The following is a 14,486-nucleotide window of genomic DNA, read 5'->3' as shown; positions in this document are numbered from 1 at the left end:
TTACAAATTATAATATTTTTTAATTTATTTTTATATATTAATAATAATAGCAACAATAATAATAGTAATAATAACTAATAATATTACAATACAATTTTAGAGAAAGAGACATGAGTCACATGTGTCATTGTGAAATGACCACATAGTTTAGTTATAGAGAGAATGTTGCACATATAATGAGTCAGGCTACAGTTTTTGATTTAGGTTTTATGGTTAACTGGTTATGCTAATTGCTCATTTCCAGCAACAAAAATACCTCTTTTTTCACCATATATTTTATAACATTTATACGTTTCAATGTTGTTTTATGGCAAGCACTTTGATAAAGCACTGTCATTTCAAATAATTATTTTAGTTTTATTATTTATTATTTTATATTTCAATAGCCAAGGGACATTTGACGATTTGTTGATTTTTAAGTGTTTTTTTTTTTTTTTTTTTTTTTTCAAATAATGTTCTGTTGTTAAATAAAGTGATGGAAGGAGAGAAAAATTGTTTCCCTGGCACATTTTTAAAAAATTCCCCGCTAATCCGATTAATCGATTAATCGTGTCGAAACCCCATCAGATTCATCGATGATCCAAATAATCGTTTGTTGCAGCCCTACTACATACAGCGTTCTTCACAAATATGTGACTCATACTCTGAAATCAGAAGTTGTTGTGAACATTTTGATATGCAACACATGGGCATTATACTAAAAAAGTACCTTAAAATGGGAGTTACTGAAAGTATGGTACTTTCTTAAAAAGACCCCTAGGCCCCAATAAGACTGGGGAAATTGGAGTGTGTTAATATTCCCATAACCACTACATGGTTGTCACAGTGCACTTTATTAAAAACTAGTGGAACTTGTGAGTTAAATTAGTGAAGTTGCTGGACAGGTGGGTTTGGCGATGCCAATATCTTTGTAGGAGAATTATGGTCCAACTCTGTAGGGTTGTGAGATTTGGACCAGATGATGATGTTTTTGGTACTTGGTCTCTTCAGAGGATTCTGAGGTACTGCTGGAATTAATTAGTGTCAAATGAACAGTTACGTACTGAGACTAAAGCCACTCACTCACTACAAGACAATAGATACAGTGCGCTCATGCCTTTTCATCGTATCTCAAAAACAGAACTCATTAGAACAGCAGAATACAAGCACAAGAGCTGCACAGATTGTCCCGTTCTGTGCACATGATAATCATCTGCACTGTGCCGTAGTGTGCACAGAGACTTGAGATAGATTTTATCATTGTGTGTTTATCTGTATAATAACAAACACATATACATTTATTGAGCACAGAGTTGATTTTGTTTGCTCACAGAGAAAGGTGTATCATGTGAGCCACCTCACTTTGTCCAAGGACTGCATGTGCTGGCCAAATTATTTGCGCCTTGCAAAAATGAGTAAAACTGTGGAAATGAATTATATGTCACATGTACGCAATTAAGTTTTCTATTTTGTTGTCTCTGCAGCCTATGACAGTTGAGAGACACTGTGCAGATCTTGGATGTCGGGTCCCTTAAAGAAGTTCAGCTTTACTTTTCTTTTTTTTTCCGATGACCATCAAAATATGTCCATCGTGTATTGCGAAGCCTTTCTGTCTGTCTGTCTCTCTGTGCTCAGCATAAGTTGAGTCCTATTACTGCCAGTCTTCAAATTCACAGGGAACATTCTTGGGACACAGACCTTGCACAAGTTCAAAGATGGCTAACTTTGACCTATTTTAAGAGGTCAAAAGGTCACATTCTGTTTCCTGTTTTATGCAGTGAGTCATGCACATCAGTTTTTGTTTTTTTTTTTGTTTTGTTTTTTGGTGGGGGTGGGGGGGGTGACAGCCAATTAGATTAGAGAGGTACATAACATCACTGGTTGGTCTCTTTCTGGCTGATAAGTCAACATGGCAGAATCTGCTCCAAAACCACTGCGTTTCTCTGTAAATCTAACATGTTTCACAAATATTATGTAACAACTAATGACAGACACTTCTAAAACTGAAAATGTTTTTGTAACCTGATAACACCTCTGGAGTGATTTACAAGACTTCTGCGGAGGTCAGCGTGTACACGCATCACGCGTGGCCAAAGGTAACTTCTGCTGTTTTCTAAAGCTCATGTTTGCGCACATTCATGGCCTCCTGCAGATGCTGTTAAAATGTAAATAAAATATAGTTTATGATTGATTGAGTTTATTCTGCAACATCAACATAAACATACAGAGGTGAATGTATCAATGACACATGGATAACACAATAAAGCATAAACACTTATTTCCATCCTTGGATCCTTGTGAAATTATCACGTGACAAAATAGAGGAGCTTGATTGAACATGTACAAATTGTACATAAGACAATAGGATCTTAATATTATATATATATTAGAAACCATCATCGTATAAACCGGATATTCACATTCACCAGACGAAAGCAAAACTCCCAATGCTTTTGTATGCTTTTCTATGTAATAAACATCATATATGCATTGCGTCTGATCGCAATGCATTTCCACTAAAAACATAAAAGTCCTTCCTCTCCCGTTATATTTAAAAGTTTTTGCAGTACGCACCATGATTACATTTCGACCATCGATCAAATACGTCTGCCAGAAAAGTCTGCAAATGTGACCAGCTTAACAACACGGAGTCAGAAAAAGATGCCCCAATGAGCTGCGATTCATGAAGGAAAATTGTACGTATCGTTGGTTTGGAGGTTGATGATTGTATAAAGAAGTTGAGCTCGTTGAGGGACAAATTAATCCAGAAAAGGCCACTGTTCCTGCGGCAAATTGAACTTTAAAGGGTCACGCTCACGTCATCATCATTGCATGGCCACAGAGTTGGAGAAGCATATATCAGGCTTTTGGATTTTAAGGTACCATGCCACAGCGGACTTGGAAAAAAGAGTGACTCGACCAAATGTAATCTTTTTAATGCACGTAATGTCCGGCATTTATTTAAGGCAGCCATTAATTTTTTCAGACAAAGTTTTGACCCGGCAGGTCCTGATTCAGGATTCCCTGTAGATCACTCAGCGCCTCCTGACTAACTAATTCCTTACATACGTATAACGGATTTTGTCCATGTTGTACAACAGATTTTGTCCATTTTATACGTATAATGGATTTTGATTATAACAGACAAAATTCGCTGATCCACCTGGATCCATTATATGCAAGTTTTACTGTATATATAGTTTGCCCTGACACCAGTTAAACTGCAAATTATAAAGAAGACAAAGCTCATATGGCCAAGGGTATTTTAGCATTGCGTTATATTTTTGGCTGCTGTTATTTGAGGTTTCATCAAGAGAAACATGCGTCTTCCCCTCACACAAAGTCTTCACAGAAGTCTGATGGACTTTGGCCACAGATGAGGGCTGATCTTAATTTGCAAGTGTGTGTGTGCGCATGTGCACGTGAGCACAGTACCTTCCTGTTTGCAATAACATCTGTGTAGTGTGCGCTATGTAAAAGGGGAAATACAACAGTCAAAATTTTGAACACTGAAATTTCAGTTCCACTTTATTCATTATTATTATGAAATGCTGCATTCCATTCTCGCCTCAGCAAGGCGTTCATCTGTAACGCAGTTGTTATGCATACCTTGCAGTGGGACATGTTTCTATATGATGGTGGGAAAATGTGCATTTGTATTGTATCATTGTGTAGTAAGTGGCTGGTTTAAGTTGAGGAGTATCGATTGCATTGTGAGAGAACATCAGGTACAATATTTTGGCCATGTGGTGCATTTCTCTACACACAATGCAGCACACAGGTGCCTCACTGTTGAGGACCTCAGCGGCTGCAGATAGCCAACATTTCATTTGGTTGCACCAGATAGATGTTTATGTTTGAGAGGTGGGGATGTTGTGGTTGTCTGTCTGGATGGTTGCCATCCAGTACCCGAGGCAGCTCTGTGCAGCTCTGTAGTGTGGCGGATACGGTGACATGTGGCAGTAGCACATGCTCCTTGAGCTGACCTGAGTTAAAGTACAGAGCAGTGATATGTGTCCACACATTTCCAGAGTGTGACAACTGAAAGGAAACACAGACGGTTTGTTTACATTCCTGCAGACAGCGCTGTTAATATAATGCCAAGTCCAACAATCTATATTATAATAGCCAAGTGCGTGTGTGTGTGTGTGTGTGCGTGCGTGTGCGTGTATGCATGTGTATGGCTTCAATCACCCAAAAACCACATAGAGCTGACATTTGCCGTTTGGCATATTTATGTATTTTGGGTCAAGGATGAACTCTGCAAAAATGGAAAGTTGATATGACAAATATTTCTGGAGAAATGATCAATTTTAGCTAATCAATAAACAATGGATGCTGTGCTGTAATGCACCACGGGAGTTCAGGGTTTTAAGATTTTAAATATTGTTATTGTGGTTTATGTTAGTTTAACAGTGTTGTTAGTGTTATTGATTTATTGTGTTTTTGCAGCTCAATTGGATTTGTCAGTTTAGATAAGTCTGATGTTGCTATTAGCAAGAGTGACCTAAGTTTCATGTTAGTACCACAAGTCAAATGTTTAGTGGTTTTAATGTCTTCAGCCACTGTCTTTGTTTGTCAAATTAAAACCACCTGCTTACAGCAGCTGTGCATGTGTGCAACTTTAATCAAGGACATACAGAACACAGTGGACATTTGCTGTTTGGCATGCTTATGTATTTTGGGTTAAGGATGAACAGCGCTAAAACAGAACGCTGATAAGGCGAATAGTTTTGGAGAAGCTATGAATATTAGCCAGCATTGCTAATTGCATTTTGGACTCACGTCTTTCCAGCAGGGGGCAGTAAATTACATGAATTATATTAAAAGTGTGAGTGTAAATGCATATAATTGTAAATGCGTTAGAAATACATGGATGACACAAAACACTTATTTCCATAGTGGTCCATTTAAAAATCAAATGACAAAATAAAAGTAATAATAAAATAATGATAATATTAATAATAATAGTGTGTATATGATAACAACAACCTAAACATTTTATAAATACACTAAGAGAGTAAATTAACATTAAAAATTACATAATTAACAAGAAATAAAAGGGTTGCTTCCTTTTCAAAAAACTGTTGAGGTCTAAGCTTCTAAAAACATTCTGGAATCACACACCATTCCAACTCATTGCTTAATTTATTACCACCCTTGAAAAATGTCAGATACCTATTTTATAGCAGCATGGTGGATTAGTGGTTAGCACTGTTGCCTCACAGCAAGAAGGTCATGGGATTGATTCCCACCTGTGGCCTTTGTGTGTTGAGTTTGGATGTTCTGCTCGTGTTTGCGTGGGTTTCCTCAGGGTGCTCCGGTTTCCTCCCACATTTAAAGACATGCAGGTTAGGTGAATTAGAAACTTTATAATTGTCTAGGTCTCCCTTGCAAGAGAGATCTTGATCTCAGTGGGACTAACCTGGTTAAATACAGGTTAAATAATAATAATAAAAAAAATTCTAAACACTACCCAATCTATAGCCAGTGGATCCCCACGGGCAACACGCTAGTACACATTTTAAAGAACTATAACAACACATTGAACTCTACAAACATCATGTATGGAAATAAGAAAAACAACTTTAACAACTTTATATACTTTTGTTATGAATGGTTTTTAGGTAACAGGTTGTAATTTACCTTCGTTACTTAAAACAACTTGAAAAACAGAATTTTGTTGTGTTGATTTAATATCTGAACACATTTATAATTAAACAATTATAAGATGTCATTTTTAGGTTCAGTTAATTTTTTTTAGTAAAACCCAAGTTGTTGAATTAAAATTGTAATACTTTTAGATCATGTCTTCAGTTTTAGAACTGACTTTTTTTTTCTTTGCTGTGTGTGTACATTTAATATAGCGCAGATATGTGGATTTTGTTAATACCTTTGTGAAATGTAATTACATGCAACCTCATGCATAATAATATATGAACTTCAATGAAAGTTTAACACAATAAGTTCATCTATTGAGTATTTTATTGATGACTATTTGTCTCCATTTAATAATAGTTTGCAAAAATTTAAAATTAAAGGTGCAAAATGCCTTTTGTGATTTCCAAGTAGACTCCTTCATATGTTTGACAATTCATAAAAAATTAAAAAAGAAATGTCAAATTAAGAAAAGTCATCTTATTTTGGATGTTAGAGATTTGCATGCATGTACATCCTTCAGATTACAAGCACAGTGCTAACTAAGTGATGATAAATTACTGGACAATATCCTCGTATCAGTCCAGTAAATTTATCACCCTGTTTTGATTAAGAGTTTGCAGTTAATCAGTATATCTGCATAACTACAAATCAGGTCGTTGGGGGCTGGATAATATGACTGTTAACGTGTGGATGCAGGATGGTGGACGTGGGTGGTCAGCGTTCCGAGAGGAGGAAATGGATCCACTGTTTTGAAAAAGTCACTTCCATCGTGTTCCTGGTGGCGCTCAGCGAGTACGATCAAGTCCTTTATGAGTCTGCCAATGAGGTGAGAGTTGTCATCTGCAACTGAACAGAATATGTCCACTTAGTCTGCAAACAGCAGAGCAGAAAAAGGTGCACAGTTAAAAAGTAAGTCAGTTTCTTTTCCTGAAGGTAGAAGCTTCTAGGTGAGGACAATCATGATTTCTACACATTAATTCACTCCGTGTCTCTCTCGGCTCGACGTTGTAGTTCATTTTTGACCTTCTTTTTTGTGGCAGTACGCATTGTCGATCTGCAGGGGGAGCTCTGTAGTCATTCTGTTGCATGCAGTTGCTGCAGAAGTACTGCTGTCAACTTCTGTGTTTGATAATATGTTTGTATTTCTTCTGACACGTGTGTGTGGTTTCTGTGTTTGAAAGAATCGAATGGAGGAGAGCAAAGCCTTGTTCCGCACAATCATAACCTACAAGTGGTTCAAAAAATCGTCAGTCATCTTGTTCCTCAACAAAATAGACCTGCTAGAGGAGAAGATCATGTTCTCTCATTTGGTTGACTACTTCCCAGAATATGACGGTGAGAAATAATCCATTCATTTTGGACTTTTTAATTGTGATGAAAATTTTTAAAGATTGGTTCTTTTTGTAGAACTTCACTTTTTTTAACAACCTCAGTCAGATACATTGTTGGCATTCAAGGTTCTGAGTGCTCAACATTTTTGACATTTCCGGAGTACAAGTCGCATCAAATTATTAGTCACACCTTTCAAAAAATGGCTTTTTCCCTCAGGCCATCAGACTGTGCAACTTCTCAGGAGTAACAAGAAGACAGAGGATGGGAAGGAGATGAACAGTAGTAGCCAGTAAATTAGTAGCGATCAGTATGTCTGGTATTTATATTTGTGCATTTATATTTATATTTGCAAATTGTTTCTTTTTTTTACTTTCACTTTTGATACCCTGTGTGCTGCTACACAATGCTGCTGGAACCTCAATTTTCTTGAGGGAGTCTTCCCAAGGGATCAATAAAGTTCTGTCTAATCTAATCCTTTTGAAGACAGTTGTTATATGTGTCCTACTGGAGTACAAGTCTATTAGGGGTGTCGGAAAAAATCGATTCACGTCCGAATCGTGATTCTTATTTATTACGATTCGATCCAAAATGTCCAAGAATCGATTTTTAAAAAGCATTTTTTTAAACATTTTCTTGCTTACTCGCCGCATGTACTGTTTGTCAGGCAACGGCTTCCGTACTACAGCTCCTCACGGGGGGCGGGCGTGGTCCGGCGTGCTTCAAACACTCGTGAGCTGCAGCTTAGCATGGGGACGAAGAGCTAATTCAGCCAGCACCGTCTTTGCTGAAGGCAAATGTTTGGGCGCATTTTGGATTTTATTATTTGCTGCATAAGATGGAGCTTTTTTTGCAGTGTGCAAAATCTGCAAAATGAAAGTCAAGTACTTGGGAAACACTTCAAATCCGCAAGCCCACATGCTACGTCATCACCCGGAGCTAAAAGAGGGGAGCAGCAGTCTCTGCTGACTACTGACCAGCGCATCGCTAAACTGCCAGCCAACTCCGAACGAGCAAAGTAGATAAGTAAATTTACATCTAGAATCACTTGATTAACCTCGTAAAGCTGCATTTTCTTAAACATAAACATTTTTTAAGCAATATAACTATTTCTCAGAGCTCTTTGAATCGAAAATCGATTCTGAATTGAATCGTCACCCCAAAAATCAGAATCGAATTGAATCGTGAGTTGTTGAACGATTCATATCTCTAAAGTCTAACCTTTATTGTATGTGGAACACACTCTTTAATACAGCATTTCCTTGGGGGTGAGTTTAACAATGGGCAGGAACTTGGTGTAGGACATGTGGACACCACAGCATGTGCTGCTACTTAACATAAGGCCATTCAAACTCTAAAAATAAGCAAGATGGACAAATAAAAATGCAGTGGACAACATATTGGATGCTATTTGATGCAGTATGGATCACAGAAAATGTCAAATGAACACAGATGGAGAAGTTAACAGTGGATTTATACAGGGAGTCCTCAGCATGTGGTGTGTGCTATAAGGAGTTTTAAATTCCAAAAATAATCCTAAAAATATAAAATATAGGATAAAATAAAAATGCGATAATAATGACAAACTCCAGCTTTTTTTCTAAAACCTTTGACATGCCTTTTTTGAGCCCACATGGAAAGGAACACATCATATCTCACGCAGTGCTGCCACCTGCAGAACACTGGTACTTGCTGGCCAGTTCAGGAATGTGCTGCCACAAAATTTACAATTTTAGTATTTAAAGGTGGCAATAAGTGCTGTGTCAATTAAACAAGGCAAATATGGGAAAAAGAGAATATAAATGAATTCTTCCTACATCTTCCCAGAGTTTTACATGTTTATATGTATTTAATAAGGAATTATAGCAGTTCATTGAACATCTGCAATCATTTGTTGGTTTCTGTAGACCCTGCACTCTCTTTGTTGATCTGAAAGCATTTTATTCTGGCAGTACCCTATTCTTCATTTCAATTCAGTTTATTTGTGTAGCGCCACATCACAACAAAGCTACCTCACGGGACTTCACATGAGTAAGATCTAACCTTACCAACCCCTAGAACAAGCACACAGGCAACAGTGGTAAAGAAAAACTCCCGCTGGTGGTAATGATGAAGAAACCTCAAGCAGACCAGACTCAGAGGGGTGACCCACCCTTCTTTAACTGTCATATGTCTGCTGAAACATTGTTTACTTTTTTCCGCTGTCTTCCTCTGTGTACCAGGTCCCCAGCGGGATGCCAAAGCAGGAAGCGAGTTCATCTTAGACATGTTTGTCAGCCTGAACCCAAACATGAAAAAAACCATCTACTCCCACTTCACCTGCGCCACAGACACAGACAACATCCGTTTCGTCTTCCGCGCGGTGAAGGATCATGTCCTGCAGGGGAACCTCGAAGACTATAACCTGGTGTAAAAGAGTAAACGATGCCACTGTAAGTCACGCGAGCCGTGCAGCAGCACTTCGGTTTGTCTCACACAGGAAAATGAGGAGCTGTGGAGCCTGTTGCCGAATGACTGTACTACTGAAGGCTGTTTGAAAACGCAGCTAGAATGAAGTGTGTCCTCCTGATGACAATGCTGCCTTACTGAGCAGTGTATAACAGTGTGCACTCTGTCTTTCATGGAGCTCTTTTTGAACATTTTTGAGTAGTAAGTATATGCATGTACATGCGGTATTGAAAGGGAAATGTATTTGAAGGACACCAATAAGCCAGAAGGAGATGAGTAATACTCGGCTTATACTTGAGGGAAACTGTGTAAGTGTAATTTAACTGCAATGCAGCGCCTCACACCATTAACCCAAGTCGGTAAGTTTATTTTTTTGTTAACTTACATTAAAATTACTCTAAATGCTTTGTGTCTCAAGTTGATGGAGAAATAATCTTAACACTAATGATACATGTACTTGGATACAGATGGTGATTTGCACACTGTACCTTTTAATAACTTTGATATTTGTGTTGTCATGCTGTCTGTCTGTACCTCACAGCTGAGTCATGATCACTTACAGTGTCCAGACTTTCTTTCAACTCTGTGATTACACTGTTCAGTGTTCAGCCACTTTTTTGCAAACACATTATTTAATTTTTTTTTTTTTAATGTTTTATACAAAGGGAAATCCTGATCCCGTGCTACATTCTGTTATGTTTGCTTCACTTTTTTGAAAAGCCGTAATTATTTTTTCAAACCTGTTTTTGTGTGTTAAGATCAGGGACACTATTATATTTTATTTGTTTTTGTTTTGTTTTGTTTTTTGTTGTGTTGTTTTTTTTATTTTCTTTCCTTGAAATTACTTTCAAAATTGATTGAAGACTTTACCCCAGTTTTGACCTCAGTACTTTTCAATATCATAGTATAGTCTGATTATATTTTTTAAAGATACATTTTGCATTAAAGGGGTCGTATTATACTCCTTTTCAGTAAGCCAGTGTAGCTCATCACGTGTCTAAAAACGGATATTATAGTTAACCCATAGACACTGAAGTGAGGTATCTTTGAAGAAAATGCTAATTTTCTGCGCTGTAACTTTAAATGGCAACTAGTTTGTACTTGTCGCAAAGCTTCGAACAGGTCAGACGAAGCCCACCCAGAAGAAGAAAAAGTTGCAGTTCCTTGACCGGCCTCTTGAGGCTGGCTCAAAAAGTGAACAGGTTCCCGTTCGAGTCTGTTAAAATGTCCAACTTTGGAACAGAAATCCCATAATTTCCGGACTATTGAGCCCACCTGACTATAAGCCACACCCACCAATTTGAAAAAGAAAAAAAATTGTACATAAATAGGCCGCACTTTTCTATAAGCCGCAGGTGTCCACATTGTAACATGAGATATTTACACAGAAAGATGTCAAACAGAAATCTTTTCTAACTTTTAATTAAATACGTACCGTAAATGCTTTTTTTTTCTGAAGGTGTTACACGTAATTATTGATGAGTACGCCATGCAGCGCGCACGGTGTCGCGCAGTATTGCCGCTCCACGCAGAGGCAGAACTGAGTAATTTTAATGTTTTTATTTTTTTCTTTGTGGATCATGAGATAATTTCATTGCGTGCAGCCAGAATCGCCTGGTGTCTGGTAAATGAGACATTAATGAGGCGCAGTGACCTTTTTCAACTTGTGGTGCAAAGACAGAAAACTGGTGGGGAGGGGGTGGGGAGCTCCACTGACTGATCTGACAGAGCAACTGTGGCGCAAAGTGCCTGTGTCACAGAGGGACTTTTCTTCAGCTACAACCAGGAATTAAAGTATTTTCAGACATCTTTTTCGAAACTCAAGAGGCTTTATGTGGATAATTTTTCTTCAGGATGTGATGATGAATCCCATTGAAATGAAAGGGTAAGACTGTATTTACTACATGTGTGAATTTACTCCACATGAGGACCGCCGCTTTCAGCCAATCAATGGGCAGCATTGATTGATGTATTTCGACTTATGACAAACCCTGTAAAAATCCATAAATTAGCCGCAGCATTGTTTAAGCCGCAGTGTTCAAAGCGTGTGAAAAAAGTAGCGGCTTATAATCCGGAAATTACGGTAATCACTTTTACAGCCTGGTACAAAAATGGTTTTAATCTCTGTAACTTTGATTGACAGCTCGCTGAGCCGAGGCCAACAGTCTGAGCGTCTGTAGCTCAGCGGTCACTCCATTCGATTTGATTCAGCTCAGTTCACTTGATGTGGCTGTTTGTTGTTGTGGAGAGCTGTGTCTGTCATTTTGAGCATTTTATAAAAATACTTGGAGTAATATGTCTTATGTGGTGAAACGTCCTAACTGATCATCTTAAGACGTCCCTGCTGCAATATTTGCGCTGAGTGAAATTCTTGTCTTATTTAATGTTGTATGTTATTAGCACTTTTAGCAGCTATTGGTAGCTTGATCCATTCGGCGAGAATGTTTGACTTAGTAAACAGGAGCATTGTTCTGTTCAAAAGTATCAAAAATAATAGTCTCCACACTGATGACTATACCACCTTTAGCTTGTTAAAACTTTAATTTATGGCCATGTTTTGTTGTCACTACTTTATCTTGACGTATTTTCAACATCACTAGATGAATAAAGAACTTTTCCTTTGTTCTTGTGAGGTTTCTGTCTTTCTCTTTGTGCAGAAGTGGGCTTGTTTGCTTTCCTGGCCGATCCATCAGTTCATCTGGAACTTTGTTAGTCCTTAAATCCAATGTGATACCTCCATCTGGTAGGAGCTGCCAGCAGCACTTCTACACAGTGCCATATTTTATTCTTTTCTATGTACGCAGATGGGTGAGGAAACCATGTGGCACCACCAACTTCAAAGCTGTTCAGACTCTCAAACTCAGATCTGAGCAAAATTTTGTGCAACATTCCTGCCAAAGTCTTTTCCAAAGGAAAAATTATCCATATAATAACAATTAACACCATGCCAGTGTGTATACAGACCCTGAGCTGACTGTAGCCTCTTTGTATAATGCTAATTTTATGTATTTTTTTCATATTTTTTTTTTTTTTAAGTAATGTTTATGAATCAGAACTGTGATCCTCGTTCATTCGTGTTGTATTATGTTTCAACTGCATTGGTCCGATATTGGGCAAAATTAGTGGATTAGATATTGGAAATATAAAACTTCTTTTATCATCTTTCTTCTTCTTTCGGCTGCTCCCGTTGAGGGGCACCACAACAGGTCAGTCATTTCCATCTCACCCTGCCCTCTGCATCTTCCTCTGACACACCAACCACCTGCATGTCCTCCCTCAGCACATCCATAAACCTCCTCTTTGGCCTCCCTCTTCTCCTACTGCCTGGTGGCCCCATCCTCAGCATCCTTCTCCCTTTATACCCTGGGTCCCTCCTCTGCACATGTTGTCCAAACCCTCTCAGTCTCAGCTCTCTGATTTTGTCTCCAAACCATCCCGCCCGAGCTGTCCCTCTGATATGTTCTTTCCTAATCTTGTCCATTCTTGTCACTCCCAAAGAGAATCATAACACCTTCAGCTCTGCCACCTCCAGCTCTGCCTCCTGTCTTTTTGTTGGCACCACCGTCTCTGACGTACAACATAGCTGGTCTCACTACTGTCTTGTAAAGTTTCCCCTTCACTCTGGTCACAAATCACTCCTGCTACCTTTCTTCACCCACTCCACCCTGCCTGCACTCTCTTCTTCACCTCTCTACCACACTCTCCATTACTTTGAACAGTTGACCCCAAATATTTAAACTCATCTTTCACCACTTCTACTCCTTGTAACCGTGCTATTCCACTGGGCTCCCTCTCATTCACACACATATCAGAATCAGAATCAAATTTATTGCCAAGTAAGTTCTCACATGCAAGGAATTTCATCGGGTGTCATTGATGCATAAGCAACAATAAAGAAAAGGAAAAAGAAAAAACAAAAAAGAAATACTTCTGTAAGAAGTAACTGGTACATAAACAACAATAAAAGAAAAGGAAAAAAAATAGTTCTGTAAGAAGTAAAGGGGTCAAATGTTATGTGCAGACGCGAGTTGAGGAGCGCGACCAGCGTCTGACTGAACTCAGCGCTAAAATAACTAGAAAGCGGTTCCAAAAACAAAAACATTTATTTTCCTTCTGTGCAATAACTGTGTACAACATAAATGTGCGGTTATCTGGCGAGGTGAGGGACGGCGCGCTCTCCAGCGCCCAAATGGATCGAAGCCCGACGCTTCTGGACCCAGACTCACCGCCGAACACCCCCCAGGTGGACACGACAAACTGACTCTGTGAAGGATGGAAAAGGTGAGGTAAGTCAACAGCTACAACAAATATCCTTCAAAGGCACACACTATCAGCAACACATTCAGGTCTGAATTAAAGCTTTATGTAAATGAGCAGCCTCTCACAACAGGTGGAGGATCATCATTCTGTACGCCACGGCAGTGAGAAGCGAGCTACACAATTCTCATCAATGTTCAAATATACTGCGTAACAAAATGCCAAATTACTATTAACAATCATTCAGACAATAATCACCTCTGATGTGTGCTGACAGCATGTGTCCCTCACCCGTCCTCCTTCACAGGCACGATGTGTCAAATCCAGGCGCGGTCCTCAGCGTCTCACAAACGAACGTCACAAGGTCGAGTTCCCGGCAATTCTGCTTGAACCACTCATGGCTTAAATGCAGAACGCCATCTCATTATCTGCTTCAGCTGAAAGTCTTTACGTTTACACGTGAGCATCATCCACAGGTGCAGCTAATAATGCTGATGAGGGTGAAGGACTCTTCTGCCAGCACTTTCTCCACAGACAAAAACCAGTTTGCATACCACCTGGAGAGCAAAGAAAAGAAAACAACACAAAAACATCCAGCCAAACCCCCCAACACACAACATCAAATAGACAAAGGGGCATAGCTGTGTTTACTGTCAAATACACTCAACAAAAATATAAATGCAACACTTTTGGTTTTGCTCCCATTTTGTATGAGATGAACTCAAAGATCTAAAACTTTTTCCACATACACAATATCACAATTTCCCTCAGATATTGTTCACAAACCAGTCTAAATCTGTGATAGTGAGCAC

The 14,486-nt window shown here is 38.8% G+C and overlaps 1 protein-coding gene across 2 annotated transcripts in view; it reads left to right on the top strand.

Annotated features, from left to right (window-relative positions):
• Positions 1 to 12,042, top strand: part of LOC117529428 (guanine nucleotide-binding protein G(q) subunit alpha-like) — a 43,148-nt gene extending 31,106 nt beyond the window's left edge. For both annotated transcript variants that reach the window (XM_034192211.1, XM_034192209.1), the window contains 3 exons: positions 6,337 to 6,466; positions 6,822 to 6,975; positions 9,192 to 12,042. In XM_034192211.1, coding sequence (XP_034048102.1) covers positions 6,337 to 6,466; positions 6,822 to 6,975; positions 9,192 to 9,382 — 475 coding nt within the window. In that variant the 3' untranslated portion in view covers positions 9,383 to 12,042. The remainder of the gene's footprint in view (positions 1 to 6,336; positions 6,467 to 6,821; positions 6,976 to 9,191) is intronic.
• The last annotated feature ends 2,444 nt before the right edge of the window (positions 12,043 to 14,486 follow it).

The sequence above is a fragment of the Thalassophryne amazonica genome, chromosome 17 (assembly GCF_902500255.1).
Source record: "Thalassophryne amazonica chromosome 17, fThaAma1.1, whole genome shotgun sequence".
In the NCBI taxonomy this organism is placed as follows: domain Eukaryota; kingdom Metazoa; phylum Chordata; class Actinopteri; order Batrachoidiformes; family Batrachoididae; genus Thalassophryne; species Thalassophryne amazonica.
Note: the sequence above shows the minus strand (reverse complement) of the source record. Positions and strands in the feature narration are given on the sequence as shown.